The sequence below is a fragment of the Pelecanus crispus genome, chromosome 11, assembly GCF_030463565.1.
Source record: "Pelecanus crispus isolate bPelCri1 chromosome 11, bPelCri1.pri, whole genome shotgun sequence".
NCBI lineage: Eukaryota > Metazoa > Chordata > Aves > Pelecaniformes > Pelecanidae > Pelecanus > Pelecanus crispus.
Genome location: NC_134653.1, coordinates 12,636,007 through 12,656,296, shown reverse-complemented (window position 1 = coordinate 12,656,296; position 20,290 = coordinate 12,636,007). Strand labels below are relative to the sequence as shown.

Here is a 20,290-nt window from a genome sequence, read left to right as displayed (position 1 = left end):
CATTTACTGCACAGCTACACAAACTCCTGTCCTAGGCAGTTCAGAAATGGAAATAATAGCAGAGGAAAAGTGGAACGTGACTACGGAATGCAGACAATACGAAAGTCAGATTAGTTCTGAGTAGTTTTTCAATGGGGCTGTATTTCAAGTAACACTGGTTTAATACAAGATCCGTTCTTCCTTGTGTAACCACCTTTGGAAAGACAGAAGGAGAGGAGAAACAGAATGGGGCGGACAAAACAAATCCTGCAATATTGGGTACATTCTTGCCTTTTCGTTTGAGCTATGTCAGCTGGAACAGAAGACCAAAGATCTGCACCTCTCACACAGCACTCACCACAAAAACAAGAAAGTCAAGGAAAAGAGTTAGGTGCTTGTTCTAAACAACTGTTGACATGACACAAAGGCACACTGTGTGGGATGCAAACCAGCATAAGGGAGTTGTGACAATATGGCTTGAGAAAACATGTTTTTAAACAAAATTGCATACTTGGAACGGTGAAATAAAATGAGGTATCTGTCACAATTAAGCTCAGAACCCTGACTGGAGTTCTCAAGTTCTAGTATTTCTGAAGTAAAAAAAAATAATTATTTCACTTACTTCATCTAAAAGAGGATGAATTTCTGCTAAGGGATTGTAAGGTATAAATATGAGAAGCGCTGGTCCTTTCTTCAGCTCATTGTTTAGAAGAAGGCTTTTTCCACCATGTGGTCTCAGCCAGCGTATGAGCACCTCTCGATTTTCTAGAGCCCACTTGCAAATGTTCTCAGCTGTATAGTTCATGATGTCATTTGGATAGATCTTGAAGCGGGGGGAAAAAATTATTTGCCTTCACTTGGTTTAGTAATGAATGCAGTTCTCAAATATGGCATGCTTTGTTACTGTAATGCCTAAAACTCTCTTTCTAAATTTAATGACGCTATCCAACGAGCTTCAGCGTTTCATATACCCTTTCCCTTTGGGAAATCTTCCCAAATGCTTATCAGATCATAGTAACACACACAATCTTTCAGGCAAAAAGTATTACCAGGGAAACTCCTCTTTCTTTTACTACATCTTTATGATCTTTACTTTTCTCACTAGTATAAATTTTCTTTATAAGTGAAAGACCTCAGTCTCTAAGTTGGTATCATCACATACCTTGATTTACGGCACAGCAGAAAACTTCTTCCCACTACTCATTCACCATATTAATTCATTTGAAATCAGTGTTTTAAGACCCCAACATCAAGACTGCATTTAAAACTGGTATTTCTTATTACTGAATGCAGGGAAAAGAAATGCATAATAAAAAGCACTCACAGCTTCTAGAGTCATTTTAATAAATTAAGGAAAGTTTATCTTAAATCATTTGCACAGACAAAAGTAGAGTTATGTATTTAGCAATATTTTAACCGAAAAATCCATGTTTTCCCTACTCTCATTTGAATAAAATACACATTACAATACTTATCTTCACAGAGTTTCCACTCATGGTAGCAGCGTGGATAGATAAGGTCTCCATGCCAAATAGCAAATCTAAATGTTAGTATTTGCAGTCTTAGTCTTCCAAAAACAAGGCACACGGATTAAGAGGAGTTATAAATTTTCAACTACATTAATTTGCATGATTTTTCTAATCAGTGTAATGTCATACCTTTAAACCAAAATGCAAGTTTCACTATTCCTACTCTCTCTCCACAAAATCTCTTTGCCCATATCCTCATTCAAGCAGCATCCTAATTCTCACCCACTGAAAGAGGTAGAAACTTTAAGAAAAAGTTTTTGTGTAGTCATTTCTGAGGTGCTTGGGTTTTTTGAGTTTTGTTTTGATAGAGATGATCAACTTGGGTCTTAGCTACCGTTTAGAACAGCTGCTGACTGGTAGAATGAAAGTGTGCACTACTGTACAAAAATATAATTCTTAAACATTCCGTATCCATGAAACACTTATTCATGGTCTACTACGACAGAGCTTCAATCTCCATGTACTGTCTCAGAGTCACTACAACATAAATACAATACTCACAAGAGATGTGTTGACATGTCTGTGCAAATACACGCTGCCTGAATGCACCAATGAGATCTCCTCTGCAACACGTTTATCCGTGATCACTCCAAAGCGTATTGTTCCAAGGTAATCTGGAAAGGCAAATTTTCAGTTTTGAAATACAATTATACACACTGAACTTCTCTCCTGAAAGCCTTAGAAGAACACCTTCAAACCAAAACACAGAACATTGCTGTGTAAAGGCACAGAAATCTTACTGAATAGCAACTGCCTATACTGGTGATCAAATGAAGTAGAAGATGACAAGGGCAGGCAACAAGAACAAACGTGTTCCTCTTCTGCACTCAAGGTATAGAGAATGTTAACCTGAATTGTCCAATTTCTTGATTTGCTTATTAAATATAGAATCTGGTATCACAGATGCACCTTGCTATGTGTTATGTCATCTCAAAAGCCAAGATGAGATATACATGTAAGTAAAATGTATGAACATTGACTGTTTAGATCATGTACATTTACAGTAAACATATACTATTTAAATACGTATTATAGTAATTCTATATTTATAAACATGTACACACAAGGATAGAATGCTTCTCATCTTTACGTTGCAAAGAACTACCCCAACATATAAATGAGGAAATTACAGAACGAAATATAGAACAGGCTCTATATCATATACCAAGTCAGTGGCACAGAAAAATCAGAATAATGGTATCAATTTCCTTCATTTGCTGGCTGGAAGAAACATCCCTAAAATGTGCTAATCTTAACTTCAAGAAAGTTCTATCCAGAATTTATGACCCCAAAAAAGTGCTATTAATAATATACAAAGTTTGCATATTTAAATGCAAGAGGTTTTGTATTTTAGATTATTAATGCAAAACAACAGGGGGAGAAAACCCTTCTCCATCATGCTACCTTGTACCAGCTCTGTAACTCCATCCAGGAAACCACTTTGTTGAACAAGTACTGACAAAGTCAAGTTCATCCTAATGCCTCTGAAGCTGACATTTAAAATGTTGCACAAGGCAAACACTCTTGGATTCAACCTAAACAAGTGCTAGTCTGATTATGGCTCTATACCGGTTGCTGCTACACATTTAGGTTTTGAGGAAACTGTATCTTAATGTATCCTTGAATAGCAGCCTGTCATACACTTTGTTCCATGATGGCCGATCACACAATAAGCCTTTTATGTAAGCAATCCTCAAATTGTAATAAAAGACAGTCTCATAATTAGAACATCAAGAAACATTCAAAAAGGATTAATTCCCAAGTTACAAAATATTGAAAAAAACTACTGAAGCCCATATACATAACTCATTCACAGATGCCTTAAATTATGAAAATGAAACTTTTACCTTTCTTTAATGAATGTAATGCTGACGTGAAGAATGTTAAATAACCAGGCGGTTGAGGTGAAGCATTGAACTCAAAATATCCTAGAACTCCAGGCTGAAATAGTAAGAATTAGAGTTAGTTAAGCTATTTTCAAATATAAATATATGGGGCACAGCAATTGTTTGCCTACAGTAAAACACAACAGATTTTACAAAGACAACAATGTTTACTGAAGAACAGTCACTTTATGCTGCAAGAAAAATTTTAATATTAAAAAACTGAATGGAAATCAGTTCTAAAGTAGTCATTCAAAAGCTATGTATGAGAGAGGGTTTTTATGGATGTAGATGCATAAGTTTCAAACTGCATATTTCCCATGTTAGCTATTAAAGTTCACTAAAAGCAATTCATATTTGCTTTGCAACTATTTTATGAGTCAGTTCCAGCACCAACATAAGAACCATAAGCATCATAAAGACTTCTTTTAGAATTGGAATATCAAATGTGATTTTTCAGAGTATAAACAACATAGTGACCAATTGAAGTGTTACTGTTTATGTTGCACATAATTAGCAACTAGATATGAATTCACACATTTTGTGTGTGAATACTTGAAATGCTAAGCCAATTTATCATCCCATCATTAAGCTATCAGTCATTGTAAATTCTTTCAGTATATCCCGCAGGAGTCAGTGAGAGACCAGCTGCACAAAAATAATGACAGAGCCCCATACCCCACCTGCGTATCTGTAAAGTTCTTCAAATTGCCAAACAGACAATTCAAAATGTAAAAGACTCATCCCTAAATAGGCTTACTGACTCTGCCAGGCAGAAGCCTAAATGGCTTCATATTAAATTCAGGAAGAGAATCTGGGAGAAGCCAACTTGGAACAGAGAGGCGTGTAGTCTTTAGATTTCTCTTGTTCCAAAATTTCAATTAAGTTTTGGTTTTAAATTTTGTAAAATATAATCCACTAAAAATTACTATGAATTATGTTTTTTAACCATCACTCAAATTGGCTTAATAAACTTTCAGGACAGAGTAAGTGATGGAATTTGGTTCTTTTGTGTTATTTGTTTCCCATTTCCACCAGTGCATACAGAAAGAGCATTTGATAAAGCCAGAGCATTGTAGGGATTGCTGTGGAACAAAAGATTCCAGACTCACCAATCACCCATTTGTGTGGCAAATATATTCCCACGTAAGTATTTTCATTTGGTATTTCAGAGGCTGCCTTATTTTTTTTGTTGAGTTTTACACATAAAATTTTTAATTTATTTTTAAAACATGAACACATATTTTACCTGTTACTGTCATTAGCGATAGGAATTCAGTTATTCATACCAGCCATATGAGTTGAACTAATTCAGTATGAATTAGCGATCTCAGGATGTTCACCAACAACAACATTGCCCATTCCAACTAATGACCTGCTCTTTTTAGGCAGGAATTATCTTTCATGAATGAATGCTAAACATAGGACCCTTGTTCATAAAGACTCCTTATAGGGTGCCCCAAGAAGATTATCAATAATAGAAGTGAGATATAAGCAATTTTTAAATTTCTGCAATAACAATTGTCAAGAAAGAAATAAAAATATAAATAAAATAGAAGTGAAAAAATACAGCAAAATAATAGCACTCATTCTTCTTTTTTAAACAATAAACAGGTTAGTAATTAGTGTCCATCTTTTTCCCCTAGTACCAAACTAAGACAGCAAAAAGAAACAATCCCTTATAAAAAACTTCTAAAGCAGTCAAGTGAACCAAAATAAGGAGACAGATAAGATGATCAAAATTTTAATTCCCCATTTCCTAGGACCAGTTTTGATTACCATTACTGTATGAAGTGAACTTATAGCACCAAACAGTGAATGCAAGAAGAGTCAAAAGTGACAATAAAATGTGACAAGCAGCCTGAAGTCAAATCTAGAAATATTTATAAAGTTACTAAAAAAGGTGATGTTCTGACTGCCAGTTCTGTTGTACACTAATAGCAACTTAAGACTTACAGATTGTGAAGAATAAAATGTTTCCATCAGACATTTTGGAAAGTGTTTTTTCAATAAGAAAAAGTTGCAGTAGAAGAATATATACTAATGCTATATGCCTAATCAGTAATCTGGTTAATTAATGTCTTTCTAATGATCATCCCAGAAGAGTTAAAATTTCCTCCCTGCAATTATACATATGAGGAAAGTGTCTAAAATGCTGTATTTCTTCTCAAGTACCATGCAAATTTTCCTGTTCTTCTGTCACAATGAAGACATTCACTTGCTAATACCAACTACTCTGTTCATTTTAACAAAATTGAACACTTCCAGGTGCTAGCAACCAACAAAGAATCTTGCTCCATACAAGTGAGATTCAAGTCTTACAGAAGAGATACCTCGATGATGTAAGTAAGAGGTTCCTAGTTTTGAATACAAGTATGCTAAGAGGAGCTTGACAGCAGCAACTCCCACTTCCTTTCATGTACGAACCTCCAAAACAATAACTGGTGTAGCAACGGCCACCTGCACACAATTTATGTGGGCATCTACATACGAGCTGCTATTGATGATCAGCTGCTTCCAGGCAACCATCTGTGTGGAGTTATGGTTAACTATCTTCATGCAGGCGGTTAGGAACAATCAGCTGAACAGCATATGACTTACTGCTATATAAAGCTATATAAAATACTGGAATGTGACATAGGGATAGTTTAAGGACACCACTTTAGCAACGCTGGCGTTGCTAGAGTGTACCTTACTGGAGCTTTTCTTTCCGTGAAACATTTTCAGTACCTGTCTCAATCCCAGTGTCTGCAGGAAAGGTTTTGGAACAAACCTGAGGATGTCAATAGTGAACAGTCATCAGTACCATCTCCTAATGAAACTCATGTATGGAAATACAAAATCATTCCTTGTAGTATAGCCCATTTCTTGCTTGGTCTCTACACCAGAGGAAGGGAAAGTGATGTGTGATGCCAATTAAATCAAATAAATAACAGACTTGACAAGAATCTCAACAATTACAGAACAGCAAGTTCATAGAAACTTTAAGAACTAACATAGATCTTCAGGTGAGTAATTCTTATTGGAGAACAGCCAGCATGGTTTTATTACTGAACCGTGCCTCAAGTCTATCACAGTTCTTTGAAGGAATGAGCAAGCATGTAGATGACTGATCTACTCAATGCAGCATACTGTAATTCCCCAAAAGCTTACAAGAAGTTACCAAACACAATGGGAGAAACTAAGGTGTTAAGGAATAACATGGAAGGTCCTTTTCTAGATAAGTAGAAAAGATAGGAAACTACAGGTAGAAGTTACTGGTTTTCCACAGTCAAAGACAGCTAGCCAGGATGTGTACTGATCCATACAGTTCAACATTTCTATAAACACTTCAGAAAAGGGAGAGAAGGGTGAGGAACAAAACTTGCAAAGGTTATTAGGAATCATCAAAACTACAGCTGACTCAGAAGAGATGCAGAAAAAAAAGTATTAAATGACTATGCAATGAAAGAGCTCTGAAATTTAAAGGCCAATAAATGTGAAGTAATGGGAACACAGAACAGAAAAAAAACCCCACAGCTACTGATTAGCTTTTACAATTAGATAAATGCTTTTACTACTCAATTGAGTTATTTCTATCCCAATTTGTATTTATTTATTTTTATGTTTTGGCTCTATTGCATGGAGGTAGGGGAGATTTGTTTTTTTCAGAATCTCAGACTTGTGCAGACAGGCAATTCCTGCCTCATTTTATCTGTGAGCACAGGACAGAAAACAGCAAGAGGAAAGGAATGTGTTATCTCTGGGGAACAGAAGCAGCAATACTACATACCACTAATTCTATACTGTAGAAATACAAATAAGAAACTGTTGATTGATACTAGATAATTAAATTTACAACTAAAAATCTGCTCATTTTCTAACAATGTTAAAATTGTGTATCCAGAACTGAAAGCAAATTCTCACATCACCATTCGACATAGGCACCACAGTACCCCACACAAGAGCAAGCTATTAAGTCAAATCCATTTCTGAGTCAGATCCTACACAGCTGGTTAATGCTCAGGAAGCATTTCTACACAAATAGAGCAAAGAAGAAAGCTGACACCATGTTAAGACACATGCCAGCTACCTCCCAGAGAGACCAACTCCTCCCCCACCTCTCCTGCAGCCAGAAAATGATGAGCTCCCTGGGCACAATTAATTTTCCTAAGTGAATGAAGCTTTTTGTCTAACTACAGAAGCTGCATGTTTTCTTCCTCTGTGCCTCAGAAGGATGAGGCCATTTCTAGTAGCTGCGTTAGTCAGATGAGGAACAACACATGCCAGTTTGGATTAAAATGAAACATCTCTGCAGCTAAGAGAACAAAAGAAGTCTGATTATAGGTACTTACAGGTACCTGGAGTTATGGTAGGAACTGTGTACCTTTCTCCTGATGTAACTTAGATCTTCCTATACATTCCAAGATTTTAACCACTTTCCAAATGGGATTTTTTTTTCCTTGCTCTCAAACATTAAATTCTAATGCTTACCCAGTTCTAGTCTTGCACTAGTGTAATTTGACAACCACAATAAAAACTTAAATAGTAACAGAAAAAGCAGAAGCTTAACTTTTGAGTCAACCAGTTTTTTCACAGGGTTTGAGCGCCCTCTTGTGAGAGCAACACAGAATCTCACAATATTCTTGATTTGGTTGAGGAATGGACCTAACACCAGGTAACTAACACCACTTGCTCTTACATTTAGCTGGATTCTGTTAATCAGTATTTCTTAGAAATAAAAATATGCTAACTAACATTTGAATACAAGATAAAATACTGCTAGATTTCAATACCTCTTGGTGTGGTTCAACTTAGAAAAAAATGCTTTTAACATTTATCTTGGTACCTTTACAGTACTTCTTAGTTCAGGCATGCTATCATGTTTAATGGATTTTGATATTCAGTTGAGTGTGGGTAGAGCTCCTGGTTTTCTTTGCTAGATGCTTTTTCTGTCAAAAGCTGGCTACTGGAATTTGAACACAAGATTAAAGCACCAAAAGCTTCACAGATTAGACGGAAAAGGACAACTATGGGTTTGAAGTCCTATAATTGAGAGGCAACAACAAAATGCCCTTGAAACAAGAAAAGAAGGGTGCAGTAGCTCTTTTAAGTGTGAAAACACATGCTGAACAGAACTTCAGCTCGACATGATGTCCTGCAAATGAATCTACTAATAATTTACTAACCTATTGCATACTCCAGATTTCAAATATTGCTCTCCTTGGACAGAGAAACAAAACAATGAGGAAAAGAGTCACTCAAAAGCGAGTGACAGGCAACTGCTCTGCAACCTACTGCTTCCTTAATATGTGAGACCTTAATACCAAAGCAGAATGAAACAGAATGGGCAGTGCCTAAGTGCAGTCTGGGGATCAGCTACGAAGAGGTTCTTTTCAACTGAAGTTTTCAAGTCAAAAGTAAATACCCCTAACATAATTTTGGGGTGAACCCATTCCTTAGCAGAACACAGGACTGAAAATACCGATGATGACAAATCTTTCAGAAAATATTCTGAGCTTCAAATTAATTAGCTTTTCAATGAAGAAATCACAAAAATCTGATCAAGCAGTAGACAGTGGTCTAAATGCCCAATGATCTATCCTTTGCAGTCTTGTCTCTTTTCCCTTCTGCTAAAAATGAACATTTTTAATACATAAAAGATCAAAAATCATAGGAAGACACTAGCCAAGGTTCTCAAAATAGCAATTAGTTTGTGCCATACATGCACTTCCTGTAACCTACTCTATTCTTCAAACTTTCTCTTCTTAAGCACAGGAGTCACCTCCTGGATTGGATCTTCTCCTACAAAAGGTATAAAGTTCCTCTACTTTCAGGGAAAACATTAGAAAATGTTCACATTTCTAAGTGTTTAAACTGATGAAACAATGTGTTTATTTCTGGTTTAAAACTAACTTTTCCTTTGTGCCTGACTATGCTTCCCTCTCCATCCATCTTCACATACAATTCTCTTTCTTAGGTCTTCTCTGTATCCCAGCTCCTGATCACTCGGCATTTGCTTTTCTTATTGCACTCACCTGGACTTGTGCTAGCCAATGCCCTGTTCCCTGAATGGATCTTCCTGCACAAGTTGTTATTTTTGTATCCCCTTCCCCCCTCTTGCTTAACTTCACAGAGGCAAGACACTGAGCACCTAGTGCCACAGTCTGGGAAATAACCTCAGCCTTAAATGACTGCGGGGCAGCATGACAGATCAGACTCTATTCTTAGTCCGTTTCAGAAAAAAGAGCCAACAAACACTGAACATAAACAGAGACTGGGCATTTGGAGCCACCGAATTTGAAGCACAGGAAGGGGGGAGGTTTGGACATAGAAATAAAAATATCTGTTCAATTGCTAAGCAGTATTTAAAAAAATATTTTCTGGTTCCCCCATAAATTTGTCTTTTATCTTAGTCTTTTTCCAATGGAAGTGCACCTGCTACTTTAAAGCAAATTTAAGCTTAATGACACTATGCTTATTAATTGTCTTTTGCAGACTATCAAGAAATAATTCACATAACACAAACCAAAAACCAAGCATGGCTGTTTTCAAGTCTCTATATGAGGCAAAAAAATAACAAGAGTTTTAGAATGGCAAAACTGAAGCAGTGAAAAGACGATGGAGTTACTTGTGATCATAGGAAGTATCAGCATCAGAGACAAACGCACAACTTGCTACTCATGACTCACAGTCCCCACTTAAAACACTGGAAAACTAAACCCATGAATAGCTCCTGAGGGATAAACTGAAGCGTGAACAGCACAGCACCTACCCATGTAACTACCAGTGTGTGTCCCCTTACACCGTGGCAGCTTTCATCTAACAGGATGGTCATGCTCCATCCTGCAGCAGAATCAGTCATTTGAACATGCACTAATTCAAAGAGGAACTCTGCTTCATTCTGAAACACCGGAAAGTCCTTTGCATGTTTTGGCCACTACTACAGCATCAATTTGTTGATCAGGTTTTCCATTCTGCTCTAATAGCTTGGGGTTTAGCAAGATAATGGTATTTCTCCATTGTCCACTACAGAAATAAACAGCTATGAAGGGATTATAAATGGTTCTGTTGTAAGCACATTTTGTCTAATTGGAAGTTATTAATCCACTAGTATTGCTACCAATCTTGGCACCTTTGAACAGAACAGACTGAAAATTAATAAAACACCAGTGGATTAAAATCATGAAGTTACAACATACAAAGTGGTTAGGAGCTGTTATTTCAACTGATTTCACATTTGGTTTTACTTAACAGACTTATTTTATTAGAAAGCTTTAATATTCCTTTAAAAAATTAAAGCATTGGTTATGTATTTCCCAAATGCTTTCCCAACTTAGACTGCAAGATTTCTGCAAAAAGATTTCTCCCTTCTTTCTTGTTCATATGTAACTTTTCGATGACAACTTTGTTGTCTCTACATACTAAAGTACTGTAAATTAAGAGTATCACTGAATCATAAGAGTCACTATACAGGGCACCATCATTATGAATTTGTCATTTCATATTTTTATGATTTTAACAAATTTACAGGGAACTGATTTCAGGATCCTAGAAATAAACTGGTACTTTGGAGCAGATAAATTTAATTGTGAAACAAGTCAAACTCTTTCTGAACCACAGCCGTAAAGCTAGAGAAGAGAGACAAGTACCTCATAATTTGAGAGGAAATCTAGTAATTTTGATCGAGACGAGATGTAGAGTAGTGGTGTCATCACCCGGCGAACAAACTTTTCAATATAAACAGCACTCATAGGGCCTTTGTATTCAATTGGTCCAAAACTAGTACCAAAAAAAATAATAAAACATTAAGACTTAAATTAACAATAGAGAGAGTCCCTCCTGGGGGTGGCAGAGATAGGAGTTACATAGACAGCATGCTCAGCCTCTAGGGAATTGCCCTCTGTGTTAATTAACAGTGGCTTCTGTAACTGATAGAGGAGTTGTGTTACCAGACTTGACGTACAGCACCGAAATTGCAGCGACTCTAATGCAGTGTCTATGGGTAGGTGCAGTGGGTTGGTGGGGACGAAGGGAGTGAGACCACCTCTGAGTCCCATTAAAGAAGCTGGTAAAATGCAGGTATGAATTATACGATCGTATACATATCTTTCTGCTTTGTCCGAAGTAAATACGTGTGACTTAGGAACACAGATGTGAAAAAGTCACTATTTTCACTTGATTTTTAAAAATCTTTAGAAACTTGAAACAGTATCAGCCTGAAAAGGTGCAATATTTTTACATCGACTTTTACAAGTAGCAGTCAATAAAGCAGGGATGAATCCAGTCGCACTGCTGATGAACAGGCTCAGTGAGTCTACAGTTTCTCCCCCAGTCATCTGATGAAACAGCTCACACCACCTTAGGTAGTGCTAAAACGGAAGGTGGGCCGGGCCTCCGGGCTACGATTTCCAGAGCTTCTCCTTCATCCCCTTGAAACCCTGCATCTGATTTACTGTCATTAGGTTGGACAAAGCATCACAGTCCAAAATTAAATCAAACACGAAAAGCATGAGGAATTAGTCCATTCCCACTGAAGAACTTAATGTGATGCATTTTTTAATATCATTTATTTTTCAGAGTGTCTGTATGTATATCAAACTTGCACTGAGATACCTATATACAGATGCTTTGAAATGGTCTTCTAGAGCCCACTACATTATTCTACATCCTACACTGGTTTATTACAAACCTTTGTCTTAACAGCAACATGCACTGCTTCAACATGTCACGGGTTTGGGGTTTTTATGAAGTATCAATATGAATTTACATCTCATCTTGTTGCAACTCTGTTTAAGGTTACTGATAATACCCAAGTGTATCCATCTATTGTGTTGTAATTTCAAGGTCAAATACATTTAAGTCAATGTACATCCAAGTGGGATTGTTGGGTTTTTTTATTACAGTTTGAAATATGCCAGTGCCATCTGTGTCTATTCCAAGTTCAGCTGACAAAAATCAGGATTGTTCCTCCTCGATACATAAACCTCCCCAAAAACCCAAAATCAGCCTCTGTAATGGAAGAGCACTGCAGTCAAGACTAAAGTACACAAGAAAAATACAAGCAATAAACTACACAGCATCCAGCTCTATTGTACCTAGCATTAGAAAGTGTTTCCTTACCTTCTGCTCCACACAAAAAGGAAAAAAAAAGGATAATACATACAAATACTAAAAAATAAAAGATTATATAAAATTTTATACAATGATATCTCAACATTTGGAGCATAAAAAAGTTAAGTGTAAAGTTCAAATTTAGAAGAAAGTCTCCAGTACATAGTGCCATTTAAATAGGCACTTAAATTCCACTAACTTCAATAGCCCTTAAGTACATACTTTATTGCTGTCACAAATCAGGACCAGTTGATATAATCCATCTACAGAGCAAGCAGACAACTGAAATTAATATATAAATCTGTATTCTTTACTTTTCTTTGGAGGCAGAACTTCCAGAAGATGCACACGCAAAAGAAAATTTCCTTAAGGATGAAGCATTGCGCAGCATGTCATTTAACTGACATTTACAGCCCTTCTTGACACCTTAGTAGCATACAGGATGAGCTTTACCCAGAACCTCCTCCTCTACAACTACTTACTATAACCATAACATTTTCAAAAGGCAACATTGTATACAATATTTGTTTCCCAAATCATTCATAAAAACCCCAGACTGTACGTATGAAATCTTACCTCCGATGGTATAAGTGTATCACAGGAAAATAAAAGAAATGCTTCTGCTTCCTGCATTTCCCCTGGTTCCACCAGCAATTTACAGCCACAAACAGCACCTGCAAAGCAGGCAAGAATTCACAGCTAATAAAGTACATTACTGTGACCTTCTTTATCTAACACATATTTTTTCCAATCCACTCCATCTTATACTTTCAGTATCTTTTCAAGTCAGCATTCCATATCTGCTCCTCTTAATTCTATCACACAAGACTTTCTTTTAAATATTATTATTATTTTTAATTTTTTTTTTTTTTTTGCCATTTTGCAACAGCAATTCTTTTGGTCACTTTTCTTTCTAGTTTTTAAGCTTCTTAATCTGAATCCTTCAAATTTACTAACTTAGTCATAATCCATATTAATTACTTTTTCTGCAGAGTGGAGCTCAAGAACTGGAGGTTTAGGACAGCTGTACCTGTGACGTGTTCACTGGTAACCAACTGCTAGAAAGCAGTGCTATGGCTGCAATCTTACATGATTACCAGTGTCTCCAAGGATCCTGGAACTGGAAGCAAACTCCCTGTAATTTCTGTCTGAAGGCAGGTGAATGAATCTGAGAACACTTTACAAGAGAAAACTTGTAGAGTTCCCCATTCAGGAGCAGAAATAACAGACAACTGAGCAGGAATCACAGGTTTTCTCCATTTATTCTAACACTCTGTATGCTAAATCAGAATTAAGACGAGTGGCTGAGTTACCCTAAAATATGAGCATTCAAGTCCTACTGGTTCCCATGGGATGACAGAAATTAGCATCAGCTTGGGGTAAAAAGCTATCAGGTCATGTTTAAGATTCGTATCTTCTCTGGAGTTACCTGGTCTGACAATCTGCTGGCCACACGTTCTACTTCTTCTCTTGCTGCAATGGACTGGCCACACCATGGCGCATAGAAGAAATACAGCACAATTTCTGAATCCTGACGAAGGTGATCTGCATAGTCTAACTGTCCCCGAAAAAGATCAATGACTGGGGATCTTGAGGAGAAAAAATTCACTGGAAGCTTCGCTGGCATTGTTACATCTTTTGCTCGGCTGCAGGAAGGAAATTAAGAGTGGTTATTGAGACTGTACAGCAGTAGTTAAAAAAGTGTGCCCAAAGCCCTAATTTTAATCTTAGCAAACGTCATGCAATGACAAAACTTTAGAAATTGATGCAAATTACTACAATTTACATTATCCAAATTAGTTTCATGAAACACCATAAAAATCTAAAGATCACCTTTAACAAGCTTTAGAAAGTCACACTGTGATACCATGCACTACGTTTATGGGTATGTTAGCTCACACTCTTATTGCTGGTTGCTATAGAGCGTAAAATTACCAGGAAGAGTGATTTCTTTGGATTTCTTCCCTGGCCTCATCCTCTTTTAACACTTGTACTTTAGGTAACAGCACCCTGATAAGAGACGAGACACTGGTCATAAAGTTTTGTGATGTGATGTTTATACAAACAGAGACTATTACCCTGCCTTAAGCTTTGCTTTAAAGTATTCTACACTTCTTTTATATTGTATTAGGAAAAAAATATGTAAATGTGCGTTAGTTTATTTTACTGATTAGAGCAGGGACTGCAAACTGTTCAGGGCACATTTCCTCTTCAATGTAAGGACAATATCAATAAATAGAGAGTCTCGATTTAAAGAGATTATGACAGAGTAAGTTTCTTAAGAGAAATTAGTTTGACCAGTAATAGCAAGAACATAAACCAGATACTCAGGAAATCATTTTCTATCAAATCAGCACTCAAGCAGTCCAGAACTTGGCATTTCCAAGGTGTTCAGCAGTTGTTATGGTATAAACTGCCTTAAATGCAAGTGAATGATCATATTCTCTTTTTTATAGTCTCTTAATTCCAGAATTTTCCACTAGCTATATTTACACTAGAGGAGGTCAGATTGAAAAGTGGACCACACCACTGTAATGCTCAATTCTGCCATGGTTCCTTGTGTGACAGGAAGTTTTAGAAAAGACTGTGCATTCCTTTACCTTGTACCACAATAAAAAGTTAATGCAAAAATCTTTTTACCTGATAGTTGATCCTTCTCAGGTTACAATTTTAGCAATTGTGATAAAATTATTGAGCCACACACACTGTCAAACTCATATGTTAAGCAACCTCCTAACAACGCTGCCACATTTTCAAACTTTACAATCATTCTGGTTTGTAAGAAGTACCTTTGTTTTTACAATACAGGCCCACAAAAGGCACAGCTCTTCTCTCATTTCCAGATTACTAAGCATACACTCAAAGCTCAGTAATTAAGAATCACTCCCAGTATATTTTCTAAAAGTTATGGAAATTGTTAATTCATATGTAAGCGACAATATTTGCTTCAAAACCCAGGATTTTGAAAATGTTAACTGTTTCCTCATGTTTACAATTCATTAATTCTACTATTCACAAAATTATGTTTTCACACAGGTCGTAAAAAATCTAGTTACTTCTAGTTTTGTTCCTTCTTCCCCAGCCCTTAGGTTCTTATGCCACCTCACAACCAACACCTCTGGCTCCCTCCCATTCCTGCACCCCGTGCTTATCTGAACTGCTAGCTTCTTCCCGTGATTTCTAACCAGCCAGTGGACAGGACACAACACTGATGCGCTACGGCTCTAACACTCAGGTCAGCATACACACGCTGATTAGCTGCTGAAAACGAAACACGGCCACTAAGTTTGATCTCACACTAACGCATACTTCTTCAGAGACATTAACTAGAATTTCTCCTCTTTAACTAGCTTAATGAAAATGGACAACCTAAATGTGTTTAAAACCTCTGCTTCCTCTACTGAACTAAACTGAAAGTGGACAATTGGTTCAAGAGTTACAGCGTAAGCCTTAAAAATGAGATAGGAAATTGCTCCAAACTGCAAGAAAGTGTAAAACAGATCCAGCAGAAGTCCCATGACACAAATGAGTCAGGAACTACATGGCTACCTTCAAATATGAAAAAAACTCCAGTAATTATTAAAAAACAAAACACAATAAATCAATAGCTACCAGCTTCTTAAACTGATTTGCTCAGTAGCATCTCCCTCTGCAATACCAAATGTGTAACAGAGTATTTGCACATAATTCCCAGGCTTACAAAGAGAATAGTGCTCTGAACCCCTAAAAGTTATACAAGTATAAACTGAGGATTATATAATAAACGATTATACAAACATAATAATCACATACAGTTTATTAAAACACTGATTGTGCTATTTACCTGCTGCAGAGCCTATAAAAACTTAAACTCATTTCAACAGAACAACCTGGTAATAAAGGAAAGCACATGCAAGAGCCTGTAGGATCAGCCCCTTTGACTGCAAGGTCCTTAGAGTTTGGTTGTCTCAAAAGACATTTGCATAGTGCCAGAAATAATTCAGGTTCTAAACCACAGGCTTTCCATAATACATGTTAGGTCAGGCTTCATTTGGCTATTCCTTGAGCCACTATAAGCCTGCAATACCTCAAACCACATTAACCAATTGCCTTGTAGTAAAGGAATTTTCCTTTCCATACTTTTTATCCATTGGTCTCGAAAGTTACGTGTTGTAAGCGTAGTGGTAGTAACTACTCTGGTGCTGAGACTTGCTTGTAAACCATACTGATGTGTGGTGAGAAACTGTACACTGTAGTGATAGTTAATGTGCAATCAACCATCCTCCAAATTGCACGTGGAATTTTTACACTTGAATTTTCTATGCTTCTGACAGCAACAGAATAGGGAATACTTTTCTGATATTAGTTTGTCTATTTAACTACAATCTGAAAAGCCAAACCCCTTTAATCAAACTTCCTGTACAGAGTACGGGGTGGCAAGAGGCACATTCCAAACACATTCCATTTGTGAGCTTTCAAACACAGCTAGCAGTAAAATGAAAGGAACATGCAGGTTTTAAATAAAGGAGAGCAGGAAGAAAACAGAAGCATCATTTTAAGTGTAAATAAAAAAAAAAAATATATTTTTAGTAACGGACAGTAAAACAGGGAGGTGACAGTTCAGAAATCCTTCACCATACATTCTGTAATACAGCAAGAGCTTTACACTTTCATCTAAATCATCTGGTCACTGTGAGATACAGACTACTGGAACAGAGGCACTACTGGAACAGAGGCACTACTGGAACAGAGGCACTACTGGAACAGAGGCACTACTGGAACAGAGGCACTACTGGAACAGAGGCACAACTCATTCATAGGCTTAAAATTCACTCCAAATAATACATGCTCTGTGGACAGGTGAGAAAAGGCGGCCTTAGTATGTTTCAGAAGCATTACCTGTGAATCAAGTGTTTCTTGGAATAAAAACCTGACAGATCCTGCAGAATAGGGAAGTAATCAGATCCTTGTAGCCTTCTCCCACTTCCAAAATTAAACCCCAAATGCAGCAGATGTTCTTAAATTAATATAGTATGACTTGAACAGTCACCTTGACCTAAAACCCATCTGGAACATTCAGATCCCACTTCAGGCTCCAGAAACGAGCTGTCCAGCTGCAGCACAATTACGTGCCTACCGCACATCACCCAACTCCCTCCGCACTTCCAGCTGCAAATGTCATCTGGTTCCACGAACCCATTCTCAGCAAACACGACGGCTCTCAACTGGAACCACAGAGACTTTCGCAATGAAGAAAGTCCTCCCAAGAGGAGCACCACCAGACTCGGGGAAAAAAAAACACAAAGCACCTTTCTGTCTGAAGCAGGTGCAAGTAATGGGGGGTGCCGACACTAACGCGTGAGCCAGAAGAGACCTGTTTCCCCCCACTTTGTACCCCCACGCTGACGCAGCTGGCTGAGCGCGCTGAGGGACGGCACGCTTTCAGCCCTGTGCCCCCTCAGTCCTTCTGCGGCAACGCGAGGCACGAGTTAATTCTCTGGAGGTGAGGAAAAACAGCTTTCTTGACAAAGCGCCTGTCCCTCAGGTGCGAGGGCATCCACGTACCTACCGCCACACCCCGACGCCCCACGATGAAGGCACAGGTGTCTTAAAAATACCGCCGCTTCTTCCCCAGCCACGTATTAAGGCGGCGAGCGGAGGCCTCCCCCGCCGCCCCGCCAGCCCCTGCCCCGCGCGGATCACCGGGCCCCGGTGCCCCCGCCGCCACACCGCTGGGCTGGCGACGGTGCTGCCCCGCCACACGAGAACGGCCGCGGCTGCCGTGGGCATCGCATGTCGTCGGGCCCGGGAGGAAGCTGTCTGTCGCCTACCCCGACAGGAATACCCACGGCCGCTCCCGCCGCGGCCCGGCCTCGCGCGGCGCCTCACGGGGCCCGACCATAGAGCGCAGGGAGACGCGCGGCCAGAGCGGGCACGAGGGGCCGCGGCCCGGCGGGAGCCCCGGCCCGGCCAGCCCCGCCCGCCCGCCGCGGCACACCGGCCGCGCCACAGCCGCAGGCCGCGGAGCGGGACCCCGCAGGCGGCTCTGCCCCAGGCGGCTCTGCCCCAGGCCTCCGGGGCACGCACCGCCTCCAGAAGAGCGGCGGGCGGCCGCTTCCCTCGGCCGGGCCCCGCGTGTCCCGGGTCCGCCCCCCCCCCCCCCGCCATTACCTGCAGGTGACTTTGAGGGCGACGAGGAAGGCGCAGCCCAGCACGATGGCAGCGCCGCACAGCAGCTCGGGCCGCCGCGCCATCTGGGCGGCGCGAGGCCGCAGCCGAGGGGCAGCCGCGGGGCCGGAGCCGCCGCATAACGACATCGCCCCCGGCCGAGGCGGGGAGGGCTGCGGGCCGCCGGGCCGCTCCCGCTCGCACACGTCTCCCTGCCGCCCGCCTGTCAGCCGCGCCGGGGCGGGCGGGGCGGCCCCCTCCGCCGGCGAACCCGCCGCCGCCACGTCGCGCCGCCCCGAGCAGGCGCACAGGCGGCCGGGCCCGGTCCCCCGGCGGCGGGCGGGAGCCCTCGGGGCGGCGAGGGCGGAGCGGGTCCCGCCGGGGAAGGGCGCGGGGAGCGGGCCCGGCGGCGGCGCTGCGAGCGCCCTGAGGCCGGCGGCGGGCGGCCCTCCCTCGCTCCCCGTCCGGCCCGCGGCCTCGGGGAAAACGTGCGGAGCCTGGCTTTGCTCGCCGCCTGCTCTCCGGGCAGGACATCCTTAAGACTCCGTCGCCGGGGCCAGCGAGTACCCCCGGTACCTCCTCTTTCTGCGCCACCGAGCCCCCTCCGGCAGCTGTTCCCCCCCCGCTGCAGTCATTAAAGATCTCACACCGTCCTTACAGAACAACGATTTCATGTTTAGTTTCGTCTCGAATTACTTCCAATAATTTACAGAGCACTTACATGAAACAATGAAAGCATAAAATCGAGAAAACAATTCAGAAAGGCACACAATACAATCCGGTTTTGTCACAGAAATAAGGTGTCCATAGTACTCTATTTCAAGCCCAGTTTATTACAAACTGTGTAAAAAATGAGTATTTGTAGCAGGTGGTATTTTAAGCACAAAGCTGATGTATGGATACTGTACATCATATTGAAATGCACACGTAAGGAACAGTTACTTCGCAAGTCGCCCTAGCTGTGGCCGAAGCATAAGGTGGTGTTTTAATGCCCCTTGTGCCTTCATTTTGGGAAGTGAAAGGGACACAGCTTGCCACGAGTATGGGTATCACTGACCTTTGGTTCAACACTTTTTACATACACAATGTACGGCCAATGACTACATTCAAACTACTGAAGTCATTCTTAAAGCTCTTCTAATTGTATAAGGAGCTAATAACAGAGAAAAATACTCTGAAGAGGAGGGAGAAAAAAAAGAAACCTAGCTCTAGCTATTTTGAATGACTGAAAGCTGAGGGTTTTTTTTTAAAAAAAAAAAAAAAAAAAAAAAGGAAAAGATAGGAATTGCGTGAACACACAAAAAAGCTGAAAGCACTATCTGCAGAGAAGCCAAAATGCAACAGAAGCTCCAGCGACTGTGAAGCCAAAAGGCTCGTCACTCTGAAGGCATCTCAGCCTGGGAATGGTTTTCCATTTCCTGTGGTCTGCAGGAAATGCAATTTGAAGTACCATCCGCCTTGCAGCTGAGGTCGTGGTTCATGCCCAAGTCAAAAGGCTGAAAACAGCTCCAAAATGCTTGTCTACTTCGCAAGTTAGCTGGCCATTTTTGTTATTTTAGTGATGCAATGAGCTCATGACAATACAGAAAACTGCAGTAAAGCAGCTAGAGATGCAAATACCAACTTATGACATTTTTAGCTACAGGTGCTCAAGCTTTT

At 40.0% G+C, this 20,290-nt stretch overlaps 1 protein-coding gene across 2 annotated transcripts in view; it reads right to left on the bottom strand.

Annotated features, from left to right (window-relative positions):
• TXNDC11 (thioredoxin domain containing 11) overlaps positions 1–18,780 on the bottom strand; it is a 34,616-nt gene extending 15,836 nt beyond the window's left edge. Inside the window, exons 1-8 of one of the 2 annotated variants that reach the window (XM_075718564.1) lie at positions 18,635–18,780; positions 14,420–14,494; positions 13,914–14,130; positions 13,061–13,158; positions 11,023–11,152; positions 3,356–3,449; positions 2,010–2,122; positions 602–802 (exon numbers count right to left, since the gene is read on the bottom strand). In XM_075718564.1, the coding sequence (XP_075574679.1) occupies positions 602–802; positions 2,010–2,122; positions 3,356–3,449; positions 11,023–11,152; positions 13,061–13,158; positions 13,914–14,130; positions 14,420–14,494; positions 18,635–18,780 (1,074 nt within the window). The remainder of the gene's footprint in view (positions 1–601; positions 803–2,009; positions 2,123–3,355; positions 3,450–11,022; positions 11,153–13,060; positions 13,159–13,913; positions 14,131–14,419; positions 14,495–18,634) is intronic. The other variant, XM_075718566.1, reaches the window with a different exon arrangement.
• Positions 18,781–20,290: the final 1,510 nt, after the last annotated feature.